The sequence below is a fragment of the Microtus oregoni genome, unplaced genomic scaffold (assembly GCF_018167655.1).
Source record: "Microtus oregoni isolate MIOR12 unplaced genomic scaffold, Mior012 000003F_ref0000135, whole genome shotgun sequence".
Taxonomy (NCBI): Eukaryota; Metazoa; Chordata; class Mammalia; order Rodentia; family Cricetidae; genus Microtus; species Microtus oregoni.
The window spans coordinates 9,383,733-9,399,015 of NW_024543062.1; the positions used below are offsets into that span (position 1 = coordinate 9,383,733).

The 15,283-nt window shown below is 52.4% G+C and overlaps 1 protein-coding gene across 2 annotated transcripts; it reads left to right on the plus strand.

Moving 5' to 3' along the window:
- The first annotated feature begins 818 nt into the window (after window positions 1–818).
- Lat2 (linker for activation of T cells family member 2) lies at window positions 819–15,044 on the plus strand. Of its 2 annotated transcripts, XM_041648879.1 has the most exons (13): window positions 819–918; window positions 5,942–6,064; window positions 6,799–6,838; window positions 8,387–8,430; window positions 8,588–8,648; window positions 8,819–8,850; window positions 9,078–9,113; window positions 9,195–9,225; window positions 10,136–10,191; window positions 11,418–11,477; window positions 11,680–11,751; window positions 12,126–12,229; window positions 14,374–15,044. In XM_041648879.1, the coding sequence occupies exons 2-12, from the start codon at window positions 5,968–5,970 to the stop codon at window positions 12,206–12,208; spliced, it is 612 nt and encodes a 203-aa protein (XP_041504813.1). In that variant the 5' UTR covers window positions 819–918; window positions 5,942–5,967; the 3' UTR covers window positions 12,209–12,229; window positions 14,374–15,044. The 2 variants fall into 2 exon arrangements, with proteins under 2 accessions (XP_041504813.1, XP_041504814.1); XM_041648880.1 differs by lacking the exon at window positions 9,078–9,113.
- The last annotated feature ends 239 nt before the right edge of the window (window positions 15,045–15,283 follow it).

Consider the following 15,283-nt stretch of genomic DNA (forward strand, 5'->3'; position numbering starts at 1 on the left):
CTTGGTGTGTGTGTCTGTGTGTGTGTGTTCGTTCTGTGGGTCCCTCCTGCACGGCTCTCCTTCTGTCCTCCCCACTTCTGTGTGCATGTGAACTCTGAGGTTGACATTGCTCCTCTTCTCCGTGCTTCTTGGGGCCTGTGTGAGTCCTGGGCTTTCTGTGTTTCTGTGCCTGTCTCTCACTTCCCATTTCTCCTGTGTCTGTTTCTGTTTCTTTTTTAAACCCCCGTCCCATGTGTGTGTTTTGTGTACATGTATATCAGAACAACTAGCAGGTATCAGTCCCCCACCCCGTGTGTGTGTGTGTGTGTGTGTGTGTGTGTGTGTGTGGACAACTAGCAGGTATCCGTCCCCAACCCGAGCGTGTGTGTCAGAGAACAATGAGCAGGTATCTGTCCCCAACCCGAGTGTGTGTGTCAGAGGACAATGAGCAGGTATCCGTCTGCCCTCTCCCACCATGTAGTTCCTGGTGCTAGAATTCAGGGTGTCAGGCTTGGTGGCAAGTGCAGTTACCCAGTGAGCCATCTTGCTGGCCTGTCTTTATGTTTCTTTTTGGTTTTGTTTTTTTAAGACAAGGTCTCACCGTGCAGCATCCCTGGCTGGAACTCACTATGTAGAACAGACGCCTCATACTCTCAGAGATCTGCCTGCTTCTGCCTCCCAGGTACAGGCATTTGAAGGCACACACCACCATGCCCCACTCCTCACTTTCTATCTCTATCTTTCTCTGTCTCTGCCCCGCCCACTCTGTCACTAGCCAGTTGAGCAGTCCGGCTGAGGCGGATGTGCGCGGATGATTCAGTAGTGACAGGAAGCCAACCGCCTTGCCTGCTGCCCGCCAGAGTCTGTGGTGTTGGCATCAGCTTGGGCAGGTGTGCTGGCACAGGATGGGTTGGCCATGGTGAGGAACCCCACTCTCAGGTAAGCATTTCCCAGGGGTGCCCAGCTGAGCAGGTGTTTTCTGCACCATACTGAAGACCCTTAGCTATGGACTGAGCGGTGGCTGAGACATCTGATAGCCCTGGCCTGGTGCTGTGGCCCCTTAGGCCTGTTTCAGGGGCTCCAGATACCTACCTACCTATCATTTTCTTCCCGAACCCCGAGCCTGTGAGACCCCAGGAGGCCCCCAGGGTGGTTCTGGTATTACCAGTGGCTGGGGAAGGCCAGCCAAAACCAAGAGATAAACTCGGTTTCTCCCATCTGTAAAGGGTTAGCTAATAATACCCCAGGCCTGTGGGTGAATCTGGGATGCTCTGGGGAACTGTGCCCAGGCCCTGTCTCAGCCAGGAGGGAGTTGCTGTCCCTCAACCAACCAGTCCTGACCCAACTTAATACCTGTTGACAGATAGCCCCTGTAGAGCTGGCGGGCTCTGTTTGGCTCTGTGAATAGGTAGCCCGGGTTGGCCAGGTTCCTCCAGCCAATCTCCACCACCACCACCACCACCACTGACCTGGAAAAGGGCTCACCAGACCTCTGCACATGGCTATACCCACAAACACATGTACAACTCACCTGGACGTTTGGCCTTCGATAGGTTTTTCAGAGCCCTCTCTCCACCTATTTGAAGCCCCAGGTACTTGGTCCAGCCTGGTGGGGATTGTGGTACACTGCTGTAATCACAGCCCTAGGGATGCTAAGGAGGGAGGACAGTGAGTTCAAGGCCAGCCTGTACTCCGTACTGAGACCCTGTCTCAGAGGAACAAACCACAGACATTCAGCCAAGACCACAGGCCCCAGAGTAGCTCATGAACACAGCTACAGCCATCCCAGGTCTGTGCGATTGGTTGCAATCCTCAGCTAAGCCAACCCTTGTGGCCTCTTGTTCCCTGAAGGGTGAGCCATGGGCAGAGCTATCACTAAGGACCGTTGAGGCTGGAGGCTCCGAGGTTAGAGACCAGCCCTGTGCAAACCTTGTTCATATGAAAACTGCCCACTTCCCTTTGAGCTATTTTGGCCCACAGAACCACAGGGCTGTGGCAGTCCCCGGCACACCCGCAGCCAGCCCTGCTTGGCCCCTTGGGGCCTTGTGTGACTGCAGGCTGCCCCTCCTGCAGCCCCAACCTGTTGTCCCCTCCACCCTCAGCCGGCCTGCTGACATCCCCGGTAGAGAGCGCGTATGAGCACATGGAATGGCGGGAACTCGGGGCCCGCTCTGGACTTCCTTCGGTCACTGCCTCTTTAACTCTGTTTCTTGGTGGCGAAGTACATACCTCTCTGAGCCTCCCGTTTGCCCCTGGGAAGAAAACAGTTGGGCTCAGGCGAATTCCCAACTGAGAAGCAGGTCCCAGACCCTGTCCAGGAAGCGCCCCACGCGCTCGCACCTGCTCTTTTTGTTTTGTTTCTTACTATTTTAACACATTTTTAATTACTGGATGGGTGGATGGATAGACGCGTGCTATGGTGTAGGGCAGAGAACACCTTGCAGGAGTGAGGTCTCACCATTGTGTGGGTCCTGGGAATCAAGCTGAGACTGAGAAAAGCACATTTTTACCCAAGCTAGCTCACCAGCCTCCACTCCGCCTTTTCCTTACCATGTACTGATTATGCATAATGATAGGCTTGTGGCTTTTCCATACATGTAAAGGATGCATCTTGACTATATTCACCCTGTCACCTCTCTTGTCCACCCCATTCTCATTGGTTGCTTGCCCTCTTCCCAACCAACCCCCTTCTGATATCATGGTCTTCTTCCAGTAGGGTGGGGTCTGGTAGTAGCCCGGTGAGTTCCATTAGGTTTGCTTTCAGGATGTGAGGGGTTAACCTACAGGAGCGTGGGCACCTTACCGTGAGGAACTTCTCTCCTCCAGCAACCTTTTTAGTTAACTTTAAAACTTTCATGTAGGGCTGGAGAGATGGCTCAGAGGTTAAGAGCATTGCCTGCTCTTCCAAAGGTCCTGAGTTCAATTCCCAGCAACCACATGGTGGCTCACAACCATCTGTAATGGGGTCTGGTTCCCTCTTCTGGACTGCAGGCATACACACAGACAGAATGTTGTATTGTATAAATAAATATTAAAAAAAAAACAACAAACTTTCATGTAAGTTGGCACATGATGGTGCCCGCTATAATCTCAGCCCTTGGGAGGCAGAGGCAGGCCAGTCTCTTTGAGTTCTGGGCCAGCCTGGACTACACAGTGAGTTTCAGACCTGCCAGGGCTTCACAGTGACTTCCTGTCTCAAAGACAAAATGTATGTGTGTGAGTGTTTTGCTTGCATGTACATGTGTGTACCACATTCATGCCTGGTGCCCACAAAAACAGGGTGAGGGTTGGATGCCCTCCTGCCACGGCCTCTTCAGCAGCTAGGAGAGCAAGCCTGCTCCTCTAGGCCTGTCATCTGCTTCATTAGGTTCTCACAGTCCTCACAAGGTTTAGTCCCTCAGACCCCACTGGGGTCAGTGGAAGGCATCCAGGCTGTGCCTCTCGACATCACCAGCTGGGATACTACATCCCCTCAGTCTTTGCACTGACAGTCCCTTCCCATGACACATGGCCACAACTGTGACTATGACAAGAATCTAGGTGGAAACAACCCACATGACTGACCCTGCTCTACAGTCATCATCTCCATGACAGGCCTCATGTGACATGTGCAGAGGCCACACGTCATTTCCCTGGGTGGCAGGCTTTAGCATAGAGGTGACCTGAGCCACACCACCCCAGGGCTGAGGACTTCTGGAGTCCCGCTCATCCCTGGACAACAGGCCTAGAAGCCAGTTGGCTCTCTGGTAACCAAAGCCTCTTGGACAGAGCATGGTCCTCCTTCCAAAGGCATGGGGTCTTGAAGAGGAAACAAGCCAGCAGGCCAGCTCCTGGGACCGTGAATGCCAATCCAAAAATACGGGCTTGCTCTTGGGGTCCCAAGTGGACTGAGGTGAGCAACCACTGAGTTATAGGGAGCCTGCTTGTGCTATGTCCAAGTGTCCTCATCCTCCTCATTTTTTTTTTTTCCTTGAGAGAGTGTCTTGTAGCCCAAGCTGGCCACTATGTAGCCGAGGATGATCTTGAACTCCTGAGCCTCTGCTTCCCAAGTGCTGGGTTACAGGCATATAGGAGCAAGACACCATGCTCCAATTCTCTTTTCTCCCCACCCTCCTGCTATTACTCTTTCATATTTCCCCCTCTGCCTCCTCTCTGACTCCCCCCTCCGTGTGTGTGTGTGTGTGTGTGTACACATCTCTCCTTTTTTAAAAAAAATATAGATAGGGTTGTGCTTTGTCCCCAGAATTAGCCTTGATCTCCCAGTCCTCCTGGCTTGTTTTTTCTTTCTTTCTTTCTTTTCTTGTTTATTTTGTTTTTGCTTTTCAAGTTAGGGTTTCTTTGTGTAGTTTTGGAGCATGTATGACTGTCCTGGAACTCTCTGTAAACCAGGCTGGCCTTGAACTCACAGAGATCCATCTGCCTCTTCTTCCCAATCCCAGTGCTGGGATTAAAGGCATGTGCCACTACCACCCAAATTTTTTTGTAAAGATTTATATATGAGTGCTCCATCTGCATGCTCGCCCTTATGCTAAAAGAGGTATCATATCCCACTAGAGATGGTTGTGAGCTATCACGTGGTTGCTGGGAATTGAACTCAGGGTCCTCTGGAAAAACAACCAGTGCTCTTAACCACTGAGCCATTTCTCTAACTCCCCTGGTTCTGTTTCATGTAGTGCTAGAATTACGAGGATGTGCCATACGCTCAGTTTATGTCCTTTGATAGACAAAGTCAATGTTCTAACCAAAGGCCACACCCCAGCCCCTCACTGGGGGATTCTAGGCAGGGGCTCTACCACTGAGCCACACCCAGCCCCTCACTGGGGGATTCTAGGCAGGGGCTCTACCACTGAGCTGCGCCTTCTCTAGCTGGAAGTAGGACCGAGTGCAGACAGAGCGGCCACTTTGTCACCATCGCTCCACATGCCCCTGACTGGCTCCCTCAACTGTGTCCCGTCCATGTTCTAAGCTGAGTCTCTTCGTACTTGTGTTAGCTGGTTTCATAAGGGATGGCTGTATTCTACCCACTCACCAGACTATATAGGGCTTCAAGGCTGGGACAGCCACTGCCTTCTCATGGCCCTGGGCTAACTGGGAGTTCACAGCCTCCTCACTGCAGACATCCCCCCCACAGCCCCACCTCCCCCTTTCTCTCACTCTACGGGTACTCAAACCCTGTCCCTCAGCCGGGCACCCATCCCTGAACTATACTGTCTCAGGGTGCCCTCCTCTGAGAGGCATCCTCTAGCTCCCACACTACAGGCAGGATCTGGGTTGGTTGGTTTTTTTGAGACAGGGTTTCTCTGTGTAGCCCCAGCTGTTCTGGAACTCACTCCATAGACCAGGCTGGCCTCCAACTCAGAGCTCCGCCTGCCTCTGCCTCCCGGGTGCTGGGATTAAAGGCATGCGTGCTCTCTTCAGTGCTGAGCCATCTCTTCAGCCCCGCCACCTTATTTTTGTTTTGTTTCTGACATTGGGTCTTAGTCTTTAGCCCAGGCTAACCTGAGACACACTAAGTTGTCTCCGGCTGGCCTGAGGCTACAGGCAATTCTTCGGCCTCCAGCGTTGCTGGGATGGCAGATGCAAGCCCTTGTGCCAGGTCCAGGACTGAGCCTTATGTTTGACTCTTCCCTGTCCATAAAGCAGCTGGGGCCGGGTCCCAGTCTCAGCTTCTCCAGTTGTGAGTTAAGGAGCCTGTCTCTCAGGGCCAGGGGATTGGGAATGAGTGCTTGGGCTTGTCCACAGTTTCTTAGTGCTGCCCAGTGATCTCAGAATCTTCTAGTGCACATGGTCTGGTAGTCAGTGTGTTGGTTAGGGTTGCACAGGAGAGAGATATGGTTGGTCGATCCTGGAGTAAGGACGGCCATAACATTGTTGCTGGAGCCAAGAATCAGAGAGATCAGGAGCTGAAGCCATTGGGTAGGGCAGCAGCTGGGAGCCCCTGGCTCACAGATCTCCAATGCAGCTTTGCAGCCCCCTCCCCAAGCCGACATGAGTGACAAGTTGGAGCTGCTGTGGCCATTGTCAGTACCAATGCTGTTGCTGTTGGGGGCCACAGCCTGGCTGTGTGCCCGCTGCTCCCGCCCAGGTAAGTGTCACACAGGCAGGGAATGATGGGAGTACCATGGAGATTCTGTCCCAGAGGCCTCTGGGGCTGGACCTGGCTGTCACAGAAGGGACAGGAGGATGGGCACCCAGGAACCAGCGCTGGCCCCTACTCAGCCCCTGAAGACACTGGGTGTGGGTGACCAGTTCTAGTGGACCAGGGCGGTTACTTAGGCCAGGAGTTGCTCTGGAGAAGAAAAGGGAGGCCGGCTACCTGTGGCACCCTCTATTTCAAACTGTCTTCCCCTCACAAAAGGGATTAAGTACCTTTCCTTCCTTCCCTCCCTCCTTCCTTCCTTCTCCCTCCCTCCTTCCTTCCTACCCCCTGCCCGAGCCTTCTTCCAGCCTCTCTTCCTCCTTCCTTCCTCTCCCTCTCTCTCCCTCGTTTCTTCTGTCTTCTCTCTGTTTTTTTCTTCCTCCAGCCTTCCTTCCTTCCCTTCCTTTCCTTCCTTCCTTCCTTCCTTCCTTCCTTCCTTCCGCTCAAGCTAGCCTCAAATTGTTCCTATCCTCCTGCCTCTACTTCCTAAGTGGTGGGATCACAGGCATGTGTCACCACACCCGACTGATATTGAACCATCTCAATGACAGGCAGCCACAAGGGACTTTGCCAAGGGCCTAGTGGAATTACAAAGGGGGGGGGGGGTGGTCAGCCCTCAGCTTCCCTCACCACACATCCCAAGTTCAGGGACACTTGCTATGCCATTTCTGTTCTTGCAGGGGTGAAGAGAAATGAGAAAATCTACGAGCAGAGGAACCAGTGAGTTGTCCCAGCTTGGTGTATTTGGGGATCCCCCCAGGGGCCCAGTTTCTGCCCTCACTCATGCCTGTTCCATGGCAGGTTCCAGTGGATGCTTAGCATTCATCGGAGGAAAGAATCCAGGGCTTTCTGAGGGAATGCGCCAACACAGGGCGTGGTAGCGGGGGAGAAGCCTGGACACCAGGCAGAATGGGAGCAGAATCTAAAAACCACTTGAGAGGCACCTCCTGTCACCCCAGATACCCCAGAGCCTGCCTGGGCCACAAGGGAGTTCAAGGCCAGCCTGGCAACTCAACAAAACCTTGCCTCAAAATTTGTGCAGCAAGTAAAAGTGACTGATGCCAAAGTCTGGTGACTTGAGTTTGATCCCTGGAATCCATGGTAGAAGAAGACTAAGGACTCCCAAAAATGTCCTCTGGTCTCCATCTGCTTACTACACCACACACACACACACACACACACACACACACACACACACACACCACACCACCACCACCACCAACAACAACAACAACAACAATAATAAATACAAATAAACTTTTTTAAAGTTGAAAAGCAGGGCTGGAGAGATGGCTCAGTGGTTAAGAGCACTGGATTTGATCCCCAACACCCACATAATGGCTCACAGTCTTTAACTCAGGCTCCAGGAGATCCAATGCCCTCTTCTAACCTCCTCAGGCACCAGGAATGCATGTGGTGGACAGACAAACACGTGGGAAAAATACCCAGTAAAATACCCATGCATATTAAAAAAATAAAAGAACTTTAAAGTGTGTAGGGGGTGGGGAAGAGATTGTGACTCAGCTGTAGAGCATGTACCTAGAGTCCCCAGAGAAGGGCTAAGTATGTGGCTCAGTGGTGCTTGCTGAGTATGCTCAGGGTCCTGAGTTCAATGTCCAACATAAAGTAAAAAGGCAAGGGGCAGGCACAGTCGTACATCCCTTTCATCTCAGCACTCAGGAAGCAGAGGCAGGCGGATCTCTGTGTTCTGAGCTAATCTGGTCGATATAGTCCACAGAGTTCCAGGACAGTAAGGCCTACAGAATGAGACCGCATCGCAAAACAGAAAAAAAGACGAGAGGGGAGGGGACCTGGCTGACCACACTCTCCCAGTCTCTGCTGCATGCACACACTTCCTACACTTACAGCACAGACTTCACGTGCACACCACAACAGGCACTGTCACACACACACAAACACACACACACACACAATCACACACTTCCTCATTTCCTTTTGCAACTGAAAAACCGCAGAGATTTGAAAACAAAATCTTCCATCTCTGACCACCATGGGCCATGGTAAAGCTTACGTGTTTATTTTTCTGTGTTTGAGACAGGGTCTTACTCTGTAGCACTGGCTAGCATAGAACTTGCTCTGGAGCCCAGGCTGGCCTCAAATTCCCAATCACCTTCCTGACTTTAGTGCTGGGAATCCAGCCGCAGGCATCCTGTCACCTTCCCAGGCTCTGCTCCTCCCCCTTCTGTGTTGTGTTCCTTGGCTAGGGCATGTCAAGGTCCCACTCAGCACACCTTTGTGTATTTGCAGGCAAGAAAACGAACAGAGTTTTACCCTGGCTCAGACCTACTCCCGTGAGTCCCTGCTGCTTCCTGGGTTTGGTTTGGGGCTTGGACTTCCCAAATCAAGGTCCCTTCTGTGTCCCTTGCCCTGAGGCCAGCCTGATGTAGTGGGCAAAGGCTCAGCTGGGTGAGTGCCTACCTATACCCTGTTCCTGCTTCCCTCTTAAAGTGGCCAGACCAGTGTGGCCAGGACCCCTGAGGGACACAGCTTTGGACAAGCCATCTGAAAGGTAGGGAGACATTCCGCAGTGCATGATCCTCCCAGGGACCCCCACCTGGCACAGTCAGCCAAGCCTTGTCCCCAAGCTGCAGAACTGTCTTGGTCCTGGCCTGTGGGGGCCCAGGGGACTGTCCCCTCCCCAGAGTGCCGCCTCAGCCCTCCCTTGCCCCATCCTTGCAGGAAGAACAAGCTGCTGTTCTCTCACCTCGAAGGTGAGTTACACCAGGCAGGGCTGAGCCTGACTGGGGATGGGACACTGGGACAAGTACTGGCCTGCCTGGGGTTGATGGAAGGGGCCTGAATAGATAAGGCACACGCTTCTAACAGACTGTGTGCAAAGCTATGACCGTCCAAAGCCCCTAGTCCCTTGCTTGGGCTGCAGAGCCTGGGTTGGGCTGGGGCAGGACCTGGAGGGAAGACAGCTTAGCCTTTCTTCCAGGTCCTGAGTCCCTTAGGTACCAGAACTTCTACAAAGGTGGGTAGCTCTGCGGGGAGGGCATGGGCTACAGCCCGGGAGCTTAGCCCATCTTTAACTCTTCTATCTGGCCTCTTTCAGGCAGCAGTCACGAGCCCGATGAGACCTATGTGTAAGTGGCCCTCATCCAAGCCTGCTCTCTGTACGCCCCAAATTTCTGGGTCTCCCGTCCCAAGCGTCTTTATCTATGAGTCATTTAGTGAAGGCCTTTCAATCTGGTGACCATGGTCACTCAAAGGAGGAGCATCTGGTAGGGTGGGCAGCCATCCTGCCATCTGGTGAAAGGCGAGTTACAAAGCAGTCACCATGGGCTACCTGTCAAGATGTGATTCCCTCCCTCCAAAAATGGGGTGGGGTTCAGTTTGTAGTATCTGGGTTCCATCGCCAGCACTGCGTAAACCTGATGTGGTGGCTCGTGCTATAATAATCCCAGCACAGGGGAAGGAGGTCATCCTGGTCTAGAGAGTTTGAGATCAGTCTGGGACAATAGCATGGGGGAGGGGGGGCAGGTGGCAGTCAGCTATTCAACCACTGAAGGCATTTACTTCACAAGCCCCACAACCCAATTTCCACACCCCCCATCTCCCCACCGCCCCCGGGACCCACATGGTAAAAAGGAAAGAACCAACTCTAAATGTAAACTTGGAAAGAGAGAAGGGAGGAGAGAGATAGATGCATAGATAGACGGAGGGGGCATGCTGGGGTACGGGTCCATCCTCCCAGCCATCCCAGTACTTGGGGGGCTAAGGCAGAAGGATCTGATTCAAGACCACCTCCCAAAAAGAAATGACCCCTAATAGGGTCTCCTCATGTCATAAATGGGGAGAATTTTGGCCCTGGGATGGGTGGGTGGGGACTTGTTGAAGGTGTCCTAGCCAGGCTGACAGTCCCTTAGCCCCAGGGTAGTCAGGGGCTTTGGAAACGTACATAGTGAATGGGAGGGGTGACCCCCTCAGGGCCTTTCCTGATAGCCCCCTCCTGACAGGCCTGCCCAGCAACCTGCACTCTGTTTTCTTGTCCAGAGACCCCATCTCCACAGACTACTACAACTGGGGATGTCCGCAGAAACCCCCAGAAGGTAAGGTGGAAGCTGGGGTGGGGAGGTGCAGAGGAGGAGGCAGCCCCTAGGTCAGGATGGGTCTGCAGAGATGTCGAGAGGTGAAGGGAGGAGGACATGCTACAGGCTGGCCGAGGTGGGTAGGGCGGAAGGAAGCTGGTCAGCACATGCAGGGGATGGGGACAGAGCGCAGAGAGCAAGGGACAGGACAGGAAGCAGAAGTGGAGCCGTGGGTGGGAGCATCTGAGCTCACTTCTCAACCGGGGCTGGGCAGACACAGATGGGCACTGATGACAGATAAGCCCATGCGGGCATGGAGGATGCCGGAGCCTTTGGTCATGGTCACTTCTGCTTTACAGAGAGCAAGGGTGGGGGTGGGGGGGTGGGAATCAGGACAGAGCCTATGGAGAGGAGCCGGGCTCTGGGCGGGTCCTCACCTGGCTCTGTAGCGGGTCCTGGCAGTCTATTGAGGGGTCCTCTTCTTTCCCCCACTCTCTGCCACTTCTCCTCTTCCTCTTCTATTTTTTTAAAACATCTAAAAAAAAAACAATTTGTTTATTGCGTGGGTGTGGGGACACACATGTGGCAGTCTTAGGACGACTTGTGGGAGTCGATGCTGACCTTTAACCATGTGGGTCCTGGGGAAGGAGCTCAGCAAGTGCCTTTGCTTGATCTTTATTCTTTTTTAAAAAAAATTTATTTATTTATTATGTATACAGTGTATGCCTGCACTACAGGCCAGAATAGGGCACTGGAACGCATTATAGATGGTTGTGAGTCACCATGTGGTTGCTGGGACTAGAACTCAGGACCTGTGGAAGAGCAGCCAGTGCTCTTAACCTTTGAGCCATCTCTCCAGCCCCTGATCTTTATTCTGTGAGAAAGGTCTCCTGCCAGGTGTGGTGGCACAGGCCTTTAATCCCAGCACTCAGATCTCTGTGAGTTCGAGGGCAGTCCAGTTTTCACTGCAAGTTCCAGGACAAGCAGGACTACACAGGGGGACATTGTCCCAAAACAGAACAAGATCAACAAGACGGACAACAACAGACACGCACATCTGCACCAGTAGACACACAGAACAAACAACAACAACACCCCCAAAAACATCTGGGCTAAGAGAAGACAAAAGACCCTGAAGCCCAGGGGGAGAGCTTGGTGGGGCTGTGGGGGCAGCAGAAGCGGGAAGGGACATGAGGCTTGCAGGTAGGGCCCACCAGCAGACCCCTGCCAGCTGCCTTCTATTACAGAGGATGACTCCAACTCCTACGAGAATGTGCTCATCTGCAAGCCCAGCGCCCTGGACTCCGGTAAGGCTGTCTCCCCCAAGAAAGGCAGGGCAGGGGCCGGCAGCCCAAGCTAGGCTCACCCTCATGAATAGGAAGTGAGTTCCCAAGACTCAGCTTTGCCTGTGTTCTCCGTGTCTCTGCTACTTTTGGGTCAAGTTCACCCAAAGGAGGAGCTGGCCCCTGGCTCCCTGGACCTACTCAGTGTCCCCATCCCCTCCCTCAGGTGGCGAGGACGCCGAGGATTACCAGAACTCACTATCCATCCGAGAATGGAGAGAATCCAGGAGGACTGTGGGTCTGTCTCCCATGGGCAGAGGCCACCACAAGTGCAGGCTGGGGTGGTGGTGGTGGGATCCACTCCAGCAGGCAGCAGGAGGGTCGGCCTGGGTGGGTTCCCCTCCAGCCAATCAGGCTAGCTTCACAGTGGAGCCTCCATTGTTCACAAGGCCACAGAACTCCCCTTGGCAGCAGCGTGGCCTCCAGAGCTGGTCACCCAGTCTTGAAGCAGGAGAATTTCTGAAAACATAGCAGGGACAGGCTGTGTCACCAAGAGTCCTGTGCAACATGACACCTCCCCTGTGTCATCTGTGGGGTCTTGAGCATGCTGGCTGGGGACCAGCAGTGGTGTGTGTCTGTGAACTGTGAACAACCACCTGTCCTGATCCGTAGGTGCACCCGTGTTCCCATCAGGGAGCCCAGATGAGGAGCCAGATTACGTGAACGGGGATGTGGCTGCTGCCGAGAACATCTAGGGGAGAATCAATCGGAAGAAGGTACCGCACCCTGTGGCTACTCAGAAGTGAAGGGTCCAAGTGCAGGGAGGAGCCTCGGACTCATGACTAGCCCCCTGCGTGCACATCAGCTATTAGGACTAGAAGGGAGATGCTGGGCGATGGTGGCGCACGCCTTTAATCCCAGCACTCGGGAGGCAGAGGTAGGCGGATCTCTGTGAGTTCGAGACCAGCCTGGTCTACAGAGCTAGTTCCAGAACAGGCTCCAAAGCCACAGAGAAACCCTGTCTCAAAAAACCAAAAAAAAAAAAAAAAGGAAGATGCTTACTGAAGTCCACCGGTCCACTTCCTGTGAGACTGGGGGACCCAGAAGAGTTAGGGTTACCCAGGAGATAGGAGGAAGCATATACATGGTCAGGGCACTGGAGATGATTTTTTTTTTGTTATTGTTTTTTTGTTTTTCAAGATAGGGTTTTCCAGCCGGGCGGTGGTGGCGCATGCCTTTAATCCCAGCACTCGGGAGGCAGAGGCAGGTGGATCTCTGTGAGTTCAAGACCAGTCTGGTCTACAGAACTAGTTCCAGGACAGGCTCCAAAGCCACAGAGAAACCCTGTCTCGAAAAACCAAAAAAAAAAAAAAAAAAAGATAGGGTTTTCCAGTAGCTATCTAGTCAGTCCTGGAACTCTGTAGACCAGGCTGGCCTTGAACTCACACACCCGTCATCTGGTGCTGGGGAGGCAGATCTCAGGGCTCACTGACCAGCCAGCCCAGCACAAACAATGAGCTCTACAGGGATAATGGTACAGGAAGATATTCAAAGTTGACATATGGCCTCCCTGTGGACATGCACCTGTACACACAGGTGCACATATCAGACATGCACGCATGTGTGCAGCACACGCACACACACACACACGAATAGATAAAAAGAAAGATGCAAAAAGAAAATAGGAGGCCAGGCCGTGGAGACGCACGCCTTTCATCCCAGCCCTCGGGAGGCAGAGTCAGGTGAATCCCTGTGAGTTCGAGGCCAGCCTGGTCTACAAGAGCTCGTTCCAGGACAGCTAGGACCGTTACATAGGGAAACCCTGTCTCAAAAAAACCATAAAAAGAAAGAAAGAAAGAAAGAAAGAAAGAATCAGATAAACAATAAAACAGATAAGAAAATTCAATATACCAGACATAGTGGTTCACACTTTTAATCCCAGCACTCAGGAGACAGGCAGGCAGATCTCTGAGTTCTAGGACATCCTGGTCTACAGAGTAATACCCTGTCTCAAAAAAAAAATCCCAAAACCAAAAATGTAATATGTTCCCTGGTAAGAAGCCTTGGTGATGAACAACCAGGAGAACGGGGCTGTAACTTGAGATGGGGTGGTGGAGACTAGGATTTTCTTCCTCCTCATTGGGAAGGAAATCCCTAGAACAGCCATAGGGAGGTGGCAGAAGCAAGATACTTGTCTTTAGCAGAGGTCATGGGAGAGGTTGGCGGTCAGCCAGCGCCGGCATTGGATTTATTGACAGACAAGAGGGACAGTGGATCTGGGTCTTGCTCCCTTCTCCCTCCTACCTTCTACCACACTTGGCAAGCTCGTTTTCTCTCTCTCTCTCTCTTTTCACAGTGTTCATAGTAGCTTTGTTTGCAATCCTTACAGGCTTTCTTTTTCTTTTTTTTTTAAAGATTTATTTATTTAGAATAGTGTTCTGTCTGCAGGCCAGAAAAGAGCACCAGTTCTCATCATAGATGGTTGTGAGCCACCATGTAGTTGCTAGGAATTGAACTCAGGACCTTAGGAAGAACAGCCTTAACTGCTGAGCCATCTCTCCAGCCCCCTGGCAAACTTTCCTTTATGTTTTGTTGAGACAAGTTCTTTTTTTCCTCTTTCTTTTTTTTTTTTTTTTTTTTTTTGGTTTTTCGAGACAGGGTTTCTCTGTAGCTTTGGAGCCTGTCCTGGAACTAACGCTTGTAGACCAGGCTGGCCTCGATCTCACAAAGATCTGCCTGCCTCTGCCTCCCGAATGCTGGGATGAAAGGCGTGCACCACCACCGCCTAGCCATGCCTGTCTTTTTATGTGGGTTCTAAAAATTGAATGCAGGTCCTCACGCTTATGTAAGAAGTACTTTACTGACGGAGACACCTCTCCAGGCATCAACCTTTGCCTCCTAACTCTTTTCTCTCTTGAAGGTCCCGAGGGAATTGTGATTTGAAGCATTCATTGCCTGCTGAAGCCTGCTTGCCAGGAACGCTCAAGCTTCAGACCTGGCTGTGGCTGCTCTTGGGAGACGTTCCAGAACACCCTGACACACAGCCTGGGAGACCCTGGGACTCACCAGGGCTGCAACCTCCAAGCAATGCCCTGAACTTTTCTGGGGACAAAGCAGGTGCCTGGGGACATTGGCTGTGCTAACTGGAGGGAAGCTGCGTCCCCAGTACCACATCTAAAACTTGGCACAACAAAATCACTCACATTGGTCTCAAGCTTGCAGTCTTCCAGCCTCAGCCCTAGTGCTGGGATCACAGGGTGTATCACTACCTTGTATCTTTTTTCCTTGTTTGAACCTCAAATTGCTTATGAATGTTGGTTTCTGGTCATGTTACCTGTTTCTATGGTTAACTTCTATTGTTGGAGCCATATTTAATAGTGTCAATGTCAGGGGGACTTCCTGTCTTTCAGAGAGCATTACATGAACTAACTTTAACAGATGAATGAGGTGTAGGGTAACCTTGGGTCTCCTTGTTCTCTTAGTGGGCTCCAGTCTGCTCAGATTTATCGCCCATTCCTGCAGGGACCTTGTGGGTCAGTGATAGGGAAACAAAACTGGTCCTCACCAACCATCAATAAACCACGAGTTCAAGAGCAGGCCCTGCCACATCGGTCTCTGTCTATCGTGTCCACAGGGCTGAGCAGGCCCTGCCACATCTGTCTGTCTATCATGTCCACAGGGCTGAGCAGGCCCTGCCACATCTGTCTGTCTATCATGTCCACAGGGCTGAGCGGCTGCCTCTGTTGCTCTTCATTCTTGGGTTTTTGAAGATAGTCACACTGGGTAGCCCTGGCTGGCCGGGAACTTGCTATATAAATCAGGCTGGCCTT

Bases quoted from the DNA above. Each gene is read 5' to 3' on its own strand.
- Lat2 (XM_041648879.1), top strand. From the start codon at position 5,968: ATGAGTGACAAGTTGGAGCTGCTGTGGCCATTGTCAGTACCAATGCTG. The intron at 11,478-11,679 runs GTAAGGCTGTCT...CCCCTCCCTCAG, and splicing joins GCCCAGCGCCCTGGACTCCG to GTGGCGAGGACGCCGAGGAT. The intron at 11,752-12,125 runs GTCTGTCTCCCA...CCTGATCCGTAG, and splicing joins AGAATCCAGGAGGACTGTGG to GTGCACCCGTGTTCCCATCA.